General features: G+C 39.1%; 1 protein-coding gene and 1 pseudogene across 4 annotated transcripts in view; both read left to right on the top strand.

The window, feature by feature from the left end:
- Nucleotides 1-3,832: 3,832 nt before the first annotated feature.
- The window catches only part of MASTL (microtubule associated serine/threonine kinase like), a 30,016-nt gene continuing 14,511 nt past the window's right edge, over nt 3,833-19,337 (top strand). For 2 of the 4 annotated variants that reach the window (XM_036261237.1, XM_036261230.1), the window contains exons 1-5: nt 3,833-3,965; nt 11,895-12,034; nt 12,854-12,942; nt 14,853-14,959; nt 17,730-17,880. In XM_036261237.1, coding sequence (XP_036117130.1) covers nt 3,846-3,965; nt 11,895-12,034; nt 12,854-12,942; nt 14,853-14,959; nt 17,730-17,880 — 607 coding nt within the window. In that variant the 5' untranslated portion in view covers nt 3,833-3,845. The remainder of the gene's footprint in view (nt 3,966-11,894; nt 12,035-12,853; nt 12,943-14,852; nt 14,960-17,729; nt 17,881-19,337) is intronic. The other 2 variants (XM_036261221.1, XM_036261211.1) reach the window with 1 other exon arrangement.
- On the top strand, nt 15,590-16,544 carry LOC118629702 (annotated as a pseudogene).

The following is a 19,337-nucleotide window of genomic DNA, read 5'->3' as shown; positions in this document are numbered from 1 at the left end:
GGGACAAGGGAAAGTCACGAAGGAGTAAAAAAAAAAATGCAGTAAATCAGGTTCCCAACAGCATCCTCTGAAGGTCGGGAGTAAACTCTTCAAACCCAGGATTCAGATTCAGGTACCCGCCGTCCCTTTTGTTTGTGGCACCGCCTACCCACCTCCCTCTTAGTACGAATGAAGTGGGCGGTGGTCACTGCCCTCGAAAAGTGGTTGGTTGGAGAATTTCCCAGCGTCCCCGCCTTCCTGGGTATTGGGTCCTTCGGCGTCTGAGCAGGGGGAGTGACGGGAATGGCGCTGCGCGGGACTCGACTTGGCTAGCGCGGCGGCGTGGTGACGTCACGGCCTGCGGGTGCGTGGGTGGAGCCTTATTTTGAACCCAGTTGGCGGGAGTTGCGACTAGGAAAGGGGCTTTGGCGGCTGCTGCAGGCTTCGGTCTAGGCTGGCCTGCAATGGAGCCCTCCCCGGAGAGCGAGAAGGAGAGTGGAAGAGGCGCGGCTGCAGGGAAATGCCCGAATAGGATCTCGATACCAAGACCTCCCTCCATTGAGGAATTCACCATAGTGAAGCCCATTAGCCGTGGCGCCTTCGGGAAGGTGTATCTGGGACAAAAAGGAAGCAAGTTGTATGCTGTCAAGGTAAGAAGTCAAGAAGTAGAGCAAGGGAAAGAGTCGGGTCCTTCGGCCCTTCTTCCTGCCCCTTGAATTAGGCAGGCCCCAGGGCCGCTGGAGCAACTAGTCTGGGTGGCCTGGTTGGCTGATGCCTGCACAACCCTGTGAGCTGACTTCTCACCTGGGGTGACATCAGCGAAGGCAAGTCAGTTATCTCCGCTGCCCAGCCCTTCTCTTCGCGCGCGAATGCTTAGGAGAGACACCCAAACTTACCAGAACTTCTGAATCCTTTACACTGATTTTGCCTTTACAAGGATTACGTTTGAAACTTTAAATTTGAAACCGTGATTTTCCAAATTATGTTTTAATTTCATCAGTTTGATAAAAATTATTTTCTGACCTACTATATAACCAAAGATCTCATTAAACAACCCCATTTTTTCTCATCAAACCTTCCATTATAAATCTAGAAAGTATTTCTATTTAAAGACTAAAGTGAGGCTTAGTATTTAGAACGTCAGCCCACGAACCAAAGGGTCAAAGGTTGGATTCCCGGTCAGGAGCACGTACCTGGGTTGCTGGTTTGATCCCCGGCCCAGTCCAGGACTTGTGGGAGGCAACCAATCTGTTTCTCTCTCCTTCCCTCTCCCCTCCCCGCGCCCCACTCTATAAAAATCAATGGAAAAAATATCCTCAGGTGAGGATTAACAAAAATAAATAAATAATAATAATAAAGACTAGCCCTGGCCAGTTTGGCTCAGCGGTTGGAGTCTCAGCCTGTGGACCAGAGAGTCCTGGATTCAGTTTCGGCTAGGGGCACGTATCAAAATAACAACAACAACAATAATAATAATAAAGACTAAATTGAAATATGTCCTAAATCAATCTTTTGTACTGTATATAGCAGTATATAGCATTCCAAAACATTCAAGAGCTTTCAATATGTTTGAAGTTGTACCAGCCATTCTTGACAGTTTCAGATTACTCACATTTCAACAATTAGTGTACATGATAAAAGGAAGAAACCAGCAATGTGAGAAAGTTTCAGCTCTCTGTTGGACATTGCTATGTAAATGTTTAGCAAGCATCTCCAAATTGTACTTGCCCAACCTTGACCAGTCATCTCCACCTAACTGCCTAAACTCTGAACCTCCTTTATTCTCTCTCCATTTAATACTACCACCATCATCCCTGTCATAACCTGAGTCATTTAACTTTCCTCTGCTTCATCTTTGTATCTTGTCTTGTCAATTCTGTCTCACATACATATTACCCCTTCCATTCCATTTCCAATTCTGCCCAAGTACAGCCCTTCATTTTGTTTTCCTCCTCCTTTAATTCATTTTCTCTTTCTTTCTCTCTCTCTCTCTTCCTTTCTTCCTTGTTAAAAGTACAATTTGGCTTTTTAGTCAAGTAAAGAGTGGGTAACCATCACCACATTCCAATTTTAGAAAATTTCTATCACCCCAAAAAAGCTCTCTCCTGCCGGTCTGCAGCGCCTTCCCCCTTTTACACCCCTCCCAAGTAACCAACAATCTACATTCTATCTCTATAGGTTTGACTTTTCTGGACATTACATATAAATACAATCATATCATATATATTGTCTTTGGTCTTTGTTCATTTGATACAATGTTTTTGAGGTTCATTTCCATACCTAGTCTATTGGAATGGCTGCTAACTGTAATCACTATTTTATTTTTTCATCCATTCCTTAATCTGTGGCATGTAAGCTATAGTCCAGAGTCCTTAGAAAAGCATTCATGAAAGAAAGAACATTCCTACTTCATTCTAGCTCTAAACTTCCACTTTTATCTTCCACATATCCTGTGTTCAAACTACTCCAGACAACTGACTAGTCCCTGAGTTTTGCATTTTTGTCTTCTTTCTGGGCTTATGTTTATTCTGTCTCCCCCTTAAGTGCTTTTCTTCTACCCTTCTCTGCTCTTCTCCATCTATGTTATTTATGTATTAAGGTTCATCTTAGCACCGCTTTAAACTTTCCCTGACCTTTCAGACCCATTCCATTGAAATGAACTCTTCCTTGCTTTGTAGGTTCCCAAGACATTTTGCTTTTCCTTCTACTGTACTTACTAATCAGTCATTATCAGTTGTTGAAATGAAAACACCAACTAATTTTTTGGTATTTATTAAGCGTCCCCTTCATTTGTATTTATTGAGCGTCACCACCTGGGCTACAGTGGTGAACAAAACAAACCTGCCTTCATAGAATTTCCAATGTAACAGAATAATAGGTGAAACCACGTTACAAACTGGTTTTGTCAATTTCCCAGTGTATTCATGATTTTATTTAATACTCTTGTGAATCTCTGAAAACAGTATGCCCTTTTTTCCTTTATTGATTTTTAGAGAGAGGAAGGAAGAGGGAAAGAGAGATAGAAACATCGATGAGAGAGAACATCGGTTGGCTGCCTCCTGCATGCCCCCAACTAGGGATCGGACCTACAACCTGGGCATGTCCCCTGACCAGGAATCAAACCAGCAACATCTTGGTACATGGGTCAGTGCTCAACCACTGAGCCAAACCAGCCAGGCTCCACCTTTAATGTAGATTTTAGTTTTGCTTCTGTACCAAATACCTTGAAACTTGAAACAAGTAATTAGTTATTTTTTGTAAGACAGCATTTGAGACTAAGTTTCAGTGGTTCTAACCATTCTTAAGATTTTATGTTTTAGGCAGACTTCCTATATTCTTCCTCTTTCTGATTCTATTTCCAACCATCAAAGAATCAGGCCCTGGCCAGTGTGGCTCAATGGTTATAGCATTGGCCCATTCACCGAAGGATCATGGGTTTGATCACTGGACAACTATTGATATGTCTCCCTCACATCGATGTTTCTTTCTCCCCCCACCCTGCCTCCCTTTCACTGTCTCTAAAAATCAATGGAAAAAGCAAAACGGTACCTTTTTTTTTCTTCTCCTAATATGCAGGGCATATTGGTTTACTTCTTTTTCCTTCTCAAAAGGGATGTGATACTTTTGATACTTTATATCAAGATAAGCAATTCTCTGTTGAGAGAGTTCTGCTTTTGTTTTTTTCCATTATAGCTGTTTTACTGGCAGTTTCCTGATGGCAGTGGGAGGTCCAAGTGACATCTATGTGTTTTCTTGCTCTGGTTGTTTCCCGATGGTAATTTCAACCCTGAGAACAATTTGTAATTCAAAAATAAAATGAATGTCTATTGTCATGTTATCTACTATAGGTTGTCAAAAAAGCAGATATGATCAACAAAAATATGACTCATCAGATACAAGCTGAGAGGGATGCACTGGCCCTAAGCAAAAGTCCTTTCATTGTCCATTTGTACTATTCACTGCAGTCAGCAAACAATGTCTACTTGGTGAGTAAGCAATTTTACTTTCTTGTCTTCAGTCAGCAATCACAGAATCCAGTAACTTAAGAGTCAAGTCTCTGGGCTCAGAATGTCTCGGTTTAAATTCCAGCTCTTACACTTATTAGCTTTAGGATCTTGGTCAAATTATCTTACCTGTTCTATTAGTCAGGGTTCTCTGGAGAAAAAGAACTAATAGGGTGTGTGTGGAGAGACAAGGGGGGATTTATTTTAAGGAATTGCCCTCAGTGATTGTGGGGACTGGCCAATCTGAAATCTACAGGGTAGGCTAGCAAGCTGTAAATCCAGGAAAGAGTTGACATTGTAGCTCCAATCCAAAAGCACTGTAGAGGCAGAATTCCTTCTTGGCAAGGGTGGGGGTGGGGGTGGCGGCTACAGGTGAAGGACAACACTTTATTCTTTTTTTTTCTTAAGGCCTTTAACTGGTTGGATGAGGCCCAACCATATTGTGGAGGGTAAACACCTTTTACTCAAAGCCTACAGACTTAAATGTTAATCTCATCTGAAAAAACACCTTCACAGCAAAATTTTGATTGGTGTTTCACCAAGTAATCTGAGTAACATGGCAAAGTTCACATAAAAGTAATTAGTGTCATGTGTTGTTCATTTTGATCAACAGCAGACTGTATGTAGCACAGTGGTCTCATAAAATTCTAATGGAGCTGAGAAATTCCTGTCTTTCAGTGACATCTCAATGTGGCATTATACATGTGTTGGTGGTGATGCTGGTGTAAACAAAGCTACTACACTGCCAGTCATATAACAGTGTACGCATATAGCCCTGGCCAGTGTGGCTCAGTTGATTGAACATGGTTTCATGCATCAAAAGGTCACTGGTTCAATTCCCATTCGGAGCATATGCCAGGGTCTCGGGCTCCATCCTCAGTAGGGGGCATGCAGGAGGCAATAGATCACTCACACTGATATTTTTCTCTCCCCTCCCCTCTCTCCCTCTCCTCTAAAATCAATAAAAATAAAAAAATTTTTAAAGTATAACACATATAATAATGTGCAGTACAATTGCAGGGGGTAGGGGTTGTGGGTGAAGGTAGAACAGGGTATGGGGGAATAAATGGTAATGGAAAAATACTTTTTTAAACAAAATTTTAAAAAAAGAAATCAGAGGGGAAAATAAATAACGTACAGGCCCGGCTGGTGTGGCTCAGTGGTTCAGCGTCACCAACTGCATGATTCAATTCCTGGTCAGGGCACATGTCCAGGTTGTAGGCCTGATCCCCAGTGGGGGACATGCAGGAGGTGGCCAGTTGATGTTCTTTCTCATCAATGTTTTCTTTCTCTCTCTCTCTAAAATCAATAAAGAAAAAAAGAAAAAAATGTACAGTACATAATACTTGGTAATGATAATAAATAGTACTGGTTTATGTACTTACTATACTATACCTTTTATCATTATTTCCAATGTACTCTTTCTACTTATGAAAAAAAGTTTGTCGTAAGAGAGTATGTTGTATTACACCAGTAGCATGAGTTTACTGCCTCTCTTGATTGCATCTTTTTCTCTTCTGCTCTTTTTATTTATTTATTTATTTTTCTTTATTGATTTGAGAGAGAGAGAGAAGGGAGAGGGAGAGAGATCATCGATTGGCCACCTCCTGCATGCCCCGCACTGGGGATTTGGCCCACAACCTGGGCATGTGTTCTAGCCAGGAATCAAACTGGCGACCTCTTGGTGCATGGGTTGACACTCAGCCACTGAGCCACACCAGCTGGACCGCTTCTGCTCTCTTTAATCGCATATTGTTTTGTATAGGCATGTAGCCTTGGAGCAATAGCCTTTACAGTATAGCCTTGGTGTGTGCTAGGCTGTACCATCTAGGATTGTGTAAGTGCACTCTATGATGTCTGCACAACGACAAAAACTCATAAAGGCACATTTCTCAGAATATATTTCCATCATCAAATGGCACATGCCTACAAAATGAGATAATAATAGTATCTACCTCAAAGGTTGTTATGAAATTTCAGTACATTAATATAAAGCATGAAAAACAGTATATGGCACATAGTGCTAAAACTGTTTCATAAGAAAGGACATATAAAAAAGAGGAAAAACTCATGGACACAGACAACAGTGTGGTGATTGGCAGGGGGCGAGAGGGAGGTAGAGAAGGATATGGGGGGATAAATGATGATGGATGGAAACTTGACTTGGGGTAGTGAACACAATACATTATAGAGATGACGTGTTATAGAATCACCTAAAACCTATAATTTTGTTAATCAGTGTCATCCCCAATAAATTTAGTAAATGGGGGAAAATGAACATATAGCAGAAATATTACATAAAGTTTGATGTATAATAAGAAAGGTAATATAAAAAATTTAAATTAAAAAAATAAGAGGAAGAAAAAATATAAATAATAAAATGCCAATTTATACATATCTATCAACAATTGAATCTACAAACAAAATGAGAACAGAAACAGACTCATAGATACAGAGAACTTCTTGTTGCTTGCCAAATAAGAGGGGGCTGGGGGGATAAGTGAAAAGGATGAGGAAATTAAGAAGTATAAATTAGTTATTAGAATGATGAACCTCAAAGGGAAGGGGGGACAGAGGGCAGGAGGAGATAAACCAAAGAACTTCTATGCATATATGCGTAACCAATAGACACAGGCAATAGTTTAAGGAAGGCAGGAGGGAGAGAGGCAGGATTGTGGAGGAGGGAATCAGTGGGGGGGAAAAGGGAGATATCTGTAATACATTCAACAATAAAGATAAGTTAAAAAAGAAAGAAAGAAAACAAAATATATAGTAGCAGTAAGGTGAAAGCCAAAGAATAAGAATAATTGACTTTATATCTTTTAAGCCAGTTGTTGGCAAACTACCACCCAAATCGGACCCGCTATTTCTGTACAGCCTGTGAGCTAAAAATACTTTTTGCATTTTTAAAATGTTGGCAAAATATCAAAAGAAGAATGATATTTTGTGATACATGAAAATTATATGACATTTGAATTTCACTGAATAAGTAAAGTTTTATTGGAACACAAACAACCCCTTTCTTTTGTTTACATGTTGTCTACTCATGTAGCAACAGACCATATGGCCAAGAAAGCCTACAAATATATACTATCTGGCTCTTTACAGGAAAAGAAGGGAACAGTGTATGTCATTTCCAAAGAAGGTGGGGAACTGTTTGATCCTTTCATTCTTATTGGGGCTCTCTACCACCTTTACCAAGTACTGTTTCCTGTGCAGCATGTGTGCCTTCCCCAATGCCATGACTGGCTGTGGCATCAATCCTGACTCAGCCTGTGGCTGTCAGGGGTTTCCACAACCCTAGTCTAACAGTGATGGTTGAAGGGCTGGGTCAACTTGTTCAACTTGGTAGGTTTTTTTTCAATGCCATTTTCTAAAATGTGTGGAATGAGTTAACATCTATAATAATTGTTTATTTCCCATGCCTGGAATTGGATAGGAGACCATATCTTGTCTACTAACTTTATCACTGGTTTAGATCCTTGATACCCAAGCAAGGTCAGCATCATCTGGGAACTTATTAGAAATGCAGAATCTCAAGTCCCACTCCAAATCCACTGAATCAGAATCTGAATTTTAACAAGATCCCCAGGCACATTAAAGTGTGAGAAGCACTGCTTTAGAGAAAAACAAAAGATTTCCTAGAAATGTGAAACTGCTTTGAGGAAAAAAGATAAGGTATGACTGAACTTAGTCACAATAAAAAAAATAATAATTGACTACTACATGCCAGGAATAGAAAGAAAAAGGTGAAAATATTTATTATGGAAACATTTAAACATACAAAAAGATCAAAAGATTAACATAATGAACCCAGTCAACCTTTCATGTAATGGTTTTGGCATCCTTTGATTCATTGCTAGGATGTATTATTTTATTAAATATTTAAAATGATGATTTTTGTGTTTTTATTATTTCTTTACCTCTGATTACCTGGAATTATTCTATACAGAACTTTCCCTTATCATCCAGTTTAAGACTCTGAAATATAGCTTGTATGAAAAAAGCAGAATAAATGCTTGATTCTTTTCACCAATTTTCAGAAGAGCTACTTTCAAATGTTTATTGTTTTACTTTCAGTTTTTGTTAAGTATTTTTATGAATTCATGGAATTGTATATAGATTTATAACACATAGGTTTTATGTGATTTAATCCACTGTAGTCATGTTTTAATTGTCCCATCTTTAGTGAGTGGGAACCTCTTTGGTTAATTTGTCTTTTAATACTGTCCTAGTATTCTGATAGCTTCCTTTCTTCCTGGCATGACAGGATACTAAAGGTTCATCTTGTAAATGTGCTATACTAGACCTGGGCAAAAAAGTCTAGCTACTTTTAATGGGAAATAGTGTTTAGAGACTACAATCTAGAGTAAAGTTTATTGCCACTAGTGGCTGTCATTCCTTTTAAGCCTTTTCAAAGGAGTGGCTAGGAAACATATATTTTTATAGAAAGAGAAAAATATATCATGAATTCTTACTAATATTTTCAACTCAATTGAATAGATGTTTTGCTTAACATCTTGAAAAATACATAAATTATAAAAATGTTTGGGGGAAAAAGTTGTATTTTTTTACCCTGAGAATCTGATATCCTAATAGCATTAACATAATTCCATATTTGCTTTAACATACAATATATGTATATCTGATATTTTCAAACTAACAATACCAATATTGTTTTAGTAACAATAGAACAACTGGATTTGATTTAGGATGTCTTTGTAGTTCTTTTTATCCTTGGGATATATTTTCTTTTTCTTTTTTTTTTTTTTTTTTTTATCCTCACCCGAGGAGATTTTTCCATTTTTTGTTCAGGTAGAGTGGGAGGGAGAGAGAGGAACAGAGAGAGAGAGAGAGAGAAACATCGATGTGAAAGGAACACATCGAGTGGCTGCCACCCGCACAACCGACCAGGGCCGAGGACAAACTGCAACCGAGGTACATGCCCTTAGCGGGAACCGAACCCGGGTCTCTCAGGACCGCAGGCCGACGCTCCAACCGCTGAGCCAAACCGGCCAGGGCCTTGGGATATATTTTCAAGTTCTGTTGTTGTTGTTTTTAATCCTTACCCGAGGAGATTTTTTCATTTTTGTTCAGATAGAGTGGGAGAAAGGGAGAGGAAGTGAGAGAGAGAGAGAGAGGGGAACATTGACGCAAAGGGAGACATCAAGTGGCTGCCTCCCTCCCGCACAACCCCAAACGGGGCCAGGGACAAACCGCAACCAAGATACGTGCCCTTAGTGGGAACCAAACCCGGGTCTCTGTGGAGGGCGGGCTGATGCTCTAACCGCTGAGCCCAGCCGGCCAGGGCACTGGAAGAAAACTGACATCAGTATTTTTATAATCATAGAATGATACAAGACTTGCCAAGTACAACACAAAATTTACTTAAATTTTAAAACATGTGACACAAAATGCCATATACATAGTCAATTGATAAGTTGGAAGAAAATAATTATTGTCCAGAAAACAGACAAAAGGCTAATTTTGCTACTGTGTAAAGAGATTTTACGAATCAATAAAAAGGGATAAAAACCACAGTACAAAATGGGCAAAGAAGAAAAGTGTTTCACAGAAGAAATATAAAAGGCCAAAAATAATATGTAAAGATGATACATCTACCTAAAAATAAATAAAATAAACATTTAAACTGTCCCATTTTTCTTCCTTACATTGACAAAGATTCAAAGGATTGGTAATCAGTGTTGATGAGGATACAAGAAAATAAGCATCTCGTAGCTCAAATGCAGTATCTTTTTACTTATGTATTTCCCTACTACTGAATTATAAACTCTTTAAGTGCAGTGACTACATTTTATTCATGCTTATATTTCCAGTACTAGCACAGATTCTTTGCTTAATAAATGTTTGTTTGTTTTTGAAATCCTCACCAAAGGATGTTTTTCTATTTATCTTCAGATAGAGTGGGAGGGAGGGAGAGAGAGGGAGACAGAAACATCAACGTGAGAGGGACACATCCATTGGCTGCCTCCCACACAACCCTGACCAGGACTAGGAACCAACCACATCCGAGGTACCTGTACCTGACCAGAATCAAACCCGCGACTCTGGTCTGCTGGCCTGTGTTCTAACTGCTGAGCCAAACAGGCCAGGGCTAAATGTTTTTAATGATTGCTCTCATCAACAAATATCAGCTAATTTCTGTATACCAAGGAAACTACTAACTTAAGGAGGAAACAAATTACCTTGTTTTATTAAGTTCTTAGTAGGCAGTATTTTATAGCTTTAAAACTACAGAAAATTTTAGAATAGCCCAGCCAGTATGGCTCAGTGGATTGAGCATCATCCCATGGGCTGAAAGTTCCCAGTTCAATTCCTGGTCAGGGCACGTGCCTGAGTTTTGGGCTCCATCCCCAATACTGGACCTGCAGGAGGCAGCCATTGATGTTGCTATCTCTCTCTCCCTTTCTTTCTCTCTAAAAAAAAGAAAATTTTAGAATAATAACCAGTATGTATAAAAGGAACAATAGAACTTTGCCACCACACATAGCAATAATGGAATCATCTATAGTTTTATAATGCTAAAATCATTGAATGAAAGCTTGTTGGGAAATAGGTTATTTATATAATTGAAAAGTATCTCCTCCAGATTAATTATTAATTACAAAAAGGGAAAAGTACTTCTCCAATGGAGAAATCTGGAAGTCGCAACTTTAAATGATCAAGGTTAACATCACCCGCAATATAACACACTGATGTTAGTTGAGTGTCTCACCTAGTGGGAGTCACCAGAAGGACCTAACGTCACTAAAGCAGTATTCCTGCCAAAAATGCATAACTTGAATTGAATCATGAAAAAATAGATGTCATGAAAGACTACCCCCCACTATCCCCCCCAAAAAGCTAATAACTTTCAGATTAAAGAATACTAAAAGAGACATGACAACTAAATCCCATTTCTGATTCCATTTTAAGCATGGGGGACAACGAGAGATGCTCTCGAGGACAATATTGAGAAAATCAGAGAAATGTGAATATGGACTATACATTACACGATAGCATTATATTAGTGTAAAGTTTTCAGGATTATATTATGCCATAGTTATGTGAGAACATCCTTGTTAGCAGATACATGATGAAGAATTTAGTAGTGATGGGTCATGATATCTTCAACTTATTCTTGAATTATTCAGCAGAGATTTAAAAGTTATACATTAAGCCCTGGCCAGTTTGGCTCAGCAGTTAAAGTGTCAGCCCATGGAACAATGAGTCACAGGTTTGATTCTAGTCAAGGGCATGTGCCTCAGTTGCTGTTCGTCCTTGGTTCTGGTCGGGTCGTATGGGAGGCAACCAGTCGACGTGTCTCTCTCACGTCGATATTTCTCTCTCTCTCCCCCTCCCTCCCACTCTGATGATAAATGGGAAAATGTCCTCCGGTGAATATTTAAATAAATAAATAAATAAATAAAGTTATACATTAATACTAGTTGGTAATGTTGCCATATAGTTTTTTCAATTAAAGTCCTTTGAACAAAAATACGTGCATTTATGTGTGTTGTTAATGATGTTAATAGTTATGTTTGTTATGTAATGATTACCTTAATGTTTAACATAAATATTTATTTATAGTCAACATGTGGAGAGGAAGGAAGTCAATTTGGCAAAATGTTAACAGTGGGTTAATCTCCATGAAGAATATATTGGAAATCATTCTACTATTCTTACATATTTCTGTTGAGTATGAATTTTTGTTCAGACTAAAAAGTTTAATTTTGTATTTTCATGGCAACATGATCAAACCTGGTATTAATGCAGACTGAGTGGTACCAAGAAAATGTGTTTCATACTATTTACCATGCTAAAAATATGAGCCTGTGATGCTCAAAAAAATATAAATTTTAATGTAATCATATTGGTTTTATTTTTCAACATTTATGTTCCTTTTGATAGGTAATGGAATATCTTATAGGTGGAGATGTCAAGTCTCTTCTACATATATATGGCTATTTTGATGAAAAGATGGCTGTGAAATATATTTCTGAAGTGGCATTGGCTCTAGATTACCTTCATAGACATGGAATCATTCACAGGTAAAAACTGACTTTTCTCCAGACTATTCCTTAAAAACACAAATAACAAAGTTATGTTTTTTTCTTGTTTGTTTTATCCTCACTTTAGGATATTTTTTGCATTTATCTTCAGATAGAGCGGAAGGGAGAGAGGGAGGGAGAGAGAAACATTGATTGGAGAGAGATGCATTGACTGGTTGCCACCCACACAACCCCAACCGGGGTGGGGACAAACTGCAACCGAGGAACATGCCCTTGGCGGGAACAGAACCCAGGACTCTCTGGTCCACAGGCCAATGTTGTAACCACTGAGCCAAACCAGCCAGGGCACAGAGTTATGTTTTAAATATTTCCATAACCACTTGCCCATATAGCCAGGTTATCTAAAGTCTGTTACTGATGTGTGCACATTTACAGATTCCATCAGCTCTTCCTTGATCTCCTGGTGTTTTATAATATGTTGCTTTGACCATGAGTATGCCATTTTATTGTGGCCAATATTGAATAGTTTACCATAATAAAAAAATACTATATTTTATAATCCTAGCTGATTTACAATGTTTTGCTCTGTACAAATAAAGTCAGGTTAAGTGGCTCTGCTCATGAATTCTTGATCTTAACCTCCCTGAATCAGGTAAATAAGATTTTGAACTGGCTTGAGTTTAACTTTGTTGTAGATTCATATATACAAAAGGTGGTTTGCTTTTTGGACTTTTCTGCAGTCACCAATGAGTGCCTTATTTTAGAGAAAATAACTGTAATTTATTTTTCCCCCAGAAAATTCTAACATTGATACTAGCTCTCTTTCAATCATCTGCTATTCATTTTCTGTGTGTGCAGGGATTTGAAACCAGACAATATGCTTATTTCCAATGAAGGTCATATTAAACTAACAGATTTTGGCCTTTCCAGAGTCACTTTGAATAGAGGTAAGAAAAATAGCAGGTAAGTACTTTTTAAAAAATCCGAATAATTTTAGCCCTGGCCATATGGCTCAGTTGGTTGGAGTATCATCCCATACACCAAAATGTTGCGGGTTCAATTCCTGGTTAGGGCACATGCCTAGGTTGTGGGTTCTATCCCCAGTTGGAGTGCCTACCGGAAGCAGCCAATTAACGTTTTTTTTCTCTCTCTCTTTCACTCTCTCTCTCCCCTTTCCTGTCTCTCTAAAATTAATACAAAACATATCCTCAGCCCTGGCCGGTTTGGCTCAGCAGTTAGAGCGTCGGCCTGCGGTCCGGAGAGACCCGGGTTCGGTTCCCGCTAAGGGCACATACTTCGGTTGCAGTTTGTCCCCGGCCGTGGTCGGTCGTGCGGGTGGCAGCCACTCGATGTGTTCCTTTCACATTGATGTTTCTCTCTCTCTCTCTTCCTCTCTCTCCCTCCCACTCTATCTGTACAAAAAATGGAAAAATATCCTCGGGTGAGGATTAAAAAAAAAAAAAAAAACATATCCTCAGGTGAGAAGTAAAAAAATATCCAACAAATTTTAGACACTATATTTCATTAACTTATATTTATTTTTGATGATTATTTGTTCTAAAATAGACTGGAAAGGTATAATGGTACTTTTCTTTCAATTAAAGATGAAAAATGGGAGTAATTATTTTTAAATCCTCAAACGTTCTTGAAGATCTTTGTATTTTCAAAGAGAAACTCACAATTTCTGTTCTTCTAACTTTCTTTTTTATTTTTTTTCTTTATTGATTTTAGAGAGGAAGGGAGAGGGAGAGAAAGATAGAAACATCAATGAGAGAGAACATCGATTGGCCGCCTCCTGCACAACCCCTACCTGGGATTTGGCCCAGAACCTGGGCATGTGCCCTGACCAGAAACTGAACCAGTGACCTCTTGGTGCATGGATCAATGCTCAACCACCAAGCCACACTGGCCAGGCTGTTCTTTTAACTTTTTATCTCTACTGAAACTAGTTCAGACCAATTAAACATCAGTAAAATGACTAAATTAACTATAATATGATCAATAGTTAATACCTAACGAATTTATTCAAATATATTTGACCACCAATAAGACCTTTGTAAACAGGGAGCAAAGAAAGTGAACACACAATTCATACACACATATTAAAAATACTAAATGAATCATTTTACACTATTAAGCTAGCAAAAAAAGAACTTAATGCTTCATCAATATGAAGTATAAATTAAATTTGTTCACATTTTCAGTCTATTTTTAAAAGTCTTATATCCCTTGCGAAGTTATATCCTATACTTCTCTTGCCACTTGTGATATATGAAGAAAATAGTATGACGTTATGTGTGGATGTTGAATTATTTTATTTTACATTATTATGTACTGAAACCTGTAAAAATCTGTCAGTTTCTGTCTTTACCTATACTTGACCTAGCATTTTAGTTAACATGAAGGGCCTATAGTTTGTATTAATTCCTCGAATAGATTCTGATATTGAAATTTAATTTATATTCCTACTGTCTTTTTATTTCCTTCGTAGTTTTTCTTACCACCTCCTTTTCTAATATGTGATTTACCAAGAATTATTTTGTTGCCACTTAGATGACACTCTTATTTAGTGACTGAGTACTCCCTGAAAAGCTAAGACTTTGGGTCATTACTGCGTTTTATTCATTCCAGAGCAAGACTCTGTTTTATCAAATTTTAATGATGTCAGTCAGTTGCCTAGTTTTTTACATTTGCTATTTGACATTTGGCTTTCCTGGGTATATTTGTCTTGCACAAGCCATTTTGTAGGTAATTTAATGTGGAAAGAGGGGCAAAGTTCAGAACAGATGATTATTGATTTAGTTGGTAATAGTCGAAGTGTTTAAAGAATTTCATATACTTTTCTTTCCAATCATAGATATCAATATGATGGACATCCTTATAACACCATCAATGGCTAAACCTAGGCAAGATTATTCAAGAACCCCAGGACAAGTATTATCTCTCATTAGCTCTTTGGGATTTGTAAGTACTTGATGAGAAAAAAAAACACAAAACATGGCCTTTCACGATTACCTTCTGTTTTTTAAATTTTTTTCTTTATTGATTTTTAGAGAGAGAGGAAGGGGAAGGAAGAGAGAGATGGAAACATCGATGAGAGAGAACATCGATCGGCCACCTCCTGCATGCCTCCCACTGGGGATTTGGCCCACAACCAGGGCATGTGCCCTGTCTGGGAATCAAACCGGCGACCTCTTGGTGCATGGGTCAATACTCAACCACTGAGCCACACGCCAGCTGGGCACGATTACCATTTAAAATCTTGGGTCGGTGCCTGAGGCCTTTAGGGTCGCGACTGACTCAACACTGCTCACACCATGGCTTGGGTCCCGACTGCACCACAACCTCTAGAGAGATGTGAGTCCTTGGAGCCTGTTTAGTGCTGGAACTTGGGCTGCAGGCAGCTGCACAGAGGCGAAATAGAATCTCTGGAATGGACAGACGCTTCCCAAGCAATTTAGCTAATCTGCAGCAGCTGGGCAATGTTCCTCATTAATATCTATGGGTCAGCGTAATCATCACATCATTTCACTCCAGTAGCAGGGACTCAGCTCTGAAATCTATATCGAAAAAGTACCTGGATCCAGTCTTTCAATGGCTTTGAAACAATCAGAAGTGCCTGCTCTTGAGCCTAATGGACCTCTAGGCAAGATGTCCCTGCCCATCGGGATGTACCGTCGGACATTCAGCTATGATGATGTCCTGGAGGACCCTACGCCCATGACTCCTCCTCCATCAGACTTGGGCAGCATCCCCTGGAAGCCAGTGGTTCCAGAGCGCAAGTATCAGCACCTCTCCAAGGTGGAGAAGGAGAGGCAGTGTCTCCTCTCCTGCCATTACCCTGTCATCGGCCATTAACAGTATGGACAAGGTCCCCATGGTGAAAGCTAAAGCCACCCGTGTCATCATGAGTTCTCCAATTACAAAACAGACACAGGAGAGCATTCAGCGTTTTGCTCAACAGGCAGGGCTGAGAGGTTCTGGCTATACGCCTCACAAGGGCCTTACCACCGAGCAGACCAAGTACCTTTGAATGGCAGAAGTGCTCCACAAACAAACTACAGAGTGGAGAGATAACAAGGGAGGAGAAGCAGCCGGCCTCACCCAGTTCACCCCCAGCAGCACCCCCCACTCTTCCCCTAAGCAAAAGCCTCCAGACTGGTTCTCTTCTGGCTCTTTCACAGCCTCACTTGGCCCAAATCTTAGCACCATGGATTCTGGAAGCAGATAAAGATAGAAACACAGCAGATAAATGGAGCTTCTTTGGACCAAGATCCCTCCAGAAGTCTGATTCAGGAGGCTTTGCCACCTAGTCCTACAGAGGAGTCCAGAAGCCTTCTCCAGTGAAACTGATTTCGCATGCAGGCCACCCAACCTTCAAGCTGCCCTAGATGGACATCCCAGTGATAGAAGGGAAGAAACAACTGCCACAGACCCATAATCTCAAACCCCGTGACTTGAATGTGCTCACACGTACCAGCTTCTAGAGCTTTCTCTTCCAGTCACTCTGATTAAGAGAGTGTCTTGCACCCACTTCCCTATTACCCTGGCTCTGACATAAGAAAGGTTTGGGGGTTTGTTTTTTTAAACCTCTTAAACAGAAGCTAGAACTAGAGACATAATTGGTTTTTGAGAAACATTAGTGCAAAGCTTATCTTTGTGTGGAAGAAGCCATTGTGTATTGCTTTATATTAAAGTTAGACTAAATAATCTCAGCAGTGATGTATGGGGGCCTCATCACCTATTTTACATCATTTAGCCTAGACAAGAACTCAATCATTGCTTATAAGGTAGATAACATTTGTGTTGTTCCCAAACCAAGGCTTCGTGATTCCTTTACCACAGTCAGTGTGAGATGGACAAGTCAGGGCCTAGAGGTGCTCACTGACTAGTCTCTGGCTCTCTTGACTGCTGGTGCTGGGTGTGCTCCAGCCTTGTCATTGAGGGGACCTATGCTCTGTTTGAGATCTGGGCAGGAAGAAAAGTCAGACTTGGCAGGGCCCCTCTTCCTGCACGGAGACTGGAGCCCTCGCTGTGGCTATCAGGCAGACCCAGTTCTTACTGTGGTGCCTCTGGGGCAGTTCTTCTGGGCAGTGCTTTTCTTTCATGAGTCAACCAACACAAATCTTGCCTCTCCTTTGCTGCATTTTAAAGTGAGATTAAGTTAAGTCCATTCTAATACAGTAAAAAAGTTTCTAAGAGAGAAAATTCAGCCTACTGCTTTGGTATAAATGAATGTTAAGCTTATTAAAAATAAAGATGGTAGTAACTTTAAGTAAAATAAATAAATAAAATAAAATATAAAATCTTTTTCTTGCCCTGGACATTTCTCTCAGTGGTTAGAGCGTAGGCCTGTGGACTGAAGAATCGCGGCTTCAATTCCAGTCAAGGGCATGTACTTCTGCTGCTGTTCAATCCCCAGCCCTGGTTCATGTGGGAGACAACCAATCAATCAATGTCCCTCTCACATCGATGTTTCTCGCTCTCGCTCGCTCTCCCCCCACTCTTTCCCTCTCCCTCACACTCTATCTGAACATAAATGGAAAAATATCCTCGGGTGAGGATTTTTTTAAAAAATCGTTTTCTTTTTAAATAAATTATCAAAATGAATTTAAATATCAAAATTGTTCATTTTTAACAGTTAATCTTCTTAGATGGTATAATTGTCTATGCTATAAGGTGGTGTTTTTGTGAAGATAAATGTTAGCATTTATATTTGTCTTTCTCTTAATAGCACCCACCAGTTGCAGAAAAAAGTCAACACTCTGCAAATATTCTTTCATCCCATGTATCTGAAACATCACAGCTTTCTCAAGGACTAACTTGTCCTATGTCTATAGATCAAAGGGATGGTACTCCTTATTCTAGCAAACTACTAAAATCATGTGAGTATAAAAGAAAATATAGTTTATTTCTAATACCAGTTTAAGAATTTAAAAATGTAAATATTTGAACACTGTGGCATTCCTATATTTCATCATATAGACACCATTTCTGACAGGGATTGTTATAGATTTTTAAGTCAACAGAACAATATCTAGCTAATGAGATATTCTTCAATTATCTATAATAGAATGACCATTGGGTCGATTTCACTATATTGGGTCTATGGAAATCTTATATAGAGAAGATGTACTACCTGTAATATTGTTACATCTTTGCAAAATTATTTCTGATTTTTAAGATAACATAAAGAGAAGTTAAAAAATTTTAAACAGCACACAATAAAAGACAGTCAAGTACTAGAAGAGGAGAATGGGACATTTGATATTTGTATGATGCTTAACATCACCCTTTATAAATTGGCAACAGTGGACAGTTTAGTTTTGTGCTCATGTTCTTCATTTTGGAAATGTGAATAATGTAGTTAGTGTTAGTTTTTTTCATAGATGTTAACTCATTTTGAATTTGGTCCTCAACAAATATGTACATATCTGGAACATATATATAGTATAGTCTTTTTGCAAACAAGAAAGCTAATATTTGAAAATGTTTAGTTACACACTAGTAACTGGGTAAATCGAGTCCTGACTGCAAAGACAATTTTCTATTCACTTACCCTTTCCTCCAAATTAAGTGAATCTTGTTTCTTCCGTCAAAACCCACTGTAAAAACGAAAATGGCTAAAATACACATAAATATAACTTGCATAAACAGAGACTGCTAAAATATGTAATATGCCAATGTTATTTTATAGCCTTAGTCTTAAGAAAAAAATAATTACAACTCCCTTAGTCATCCTTAGTTAGTCTTTTTTTTTTTTTTTTTTTTTTTTGGTACGTGTCCCTAGCGAGAACTGAACCCAGGACTCTCTGGTCCGCAAGCCTGTGCTAACCACTGAGCCAAACTGGCCAGGGCCTTAGTCATTCTTTGTTGTTTTTTGTTTGTTTGTTAATACTTACCTGAGGATATTTGTCCATTGATTTTTAGATAGAGTAGAAGGGAGGGAGAAGAGACACATCATTGTGTTGCCTTCTGCATGACCCTGACCACGGCTGGGGATCGAACCTGCAACTCGGATATGGTGCCCTTGACTGGGAATCAAACCAGCGACCCTTCGGTCCATGGGCCAATGCACTAACCGCTAAGCCAAACCAGCCAGAGCCTTAGTCATTCTTTAATCTAGTCAGAATTAGAGAGGTGCAAGGCACTGTGCGGTGGATATACAGATGGATAAGAGAAATCCTTGCCTCAGAAGGAATTATAATTTTATGGTGATTACAAGTATAAAAGGGTAACAATAACAGTCCTATAAAATAAATGCCACAGAAGCATACTTTTATGCAACACAGAAAGTGACAAATACTAACTGGGAAAATCAGGAATGATTCTAAATAAAGAT

Source organism: Molossus molossus, unplaced genomic scaffold, assembly GCF_014108415.1.
Source record: "Molossus molossus isolate mMolMol1 unplaced genomic scaffold, mMolMol1.p scaffold_m16_p_1, whole genome shotgun sequence".
Lineage (NCBI taxonomy): Eukaryota > Metazoa > Chordata > Mammalia > Chiroptera > Molossidae > Molossus > Molossus molossus.
Note: the sequence above shows the minus strand (reverse complement) of the source record. Positions and strands in the feature narration are given on the sequence as shown.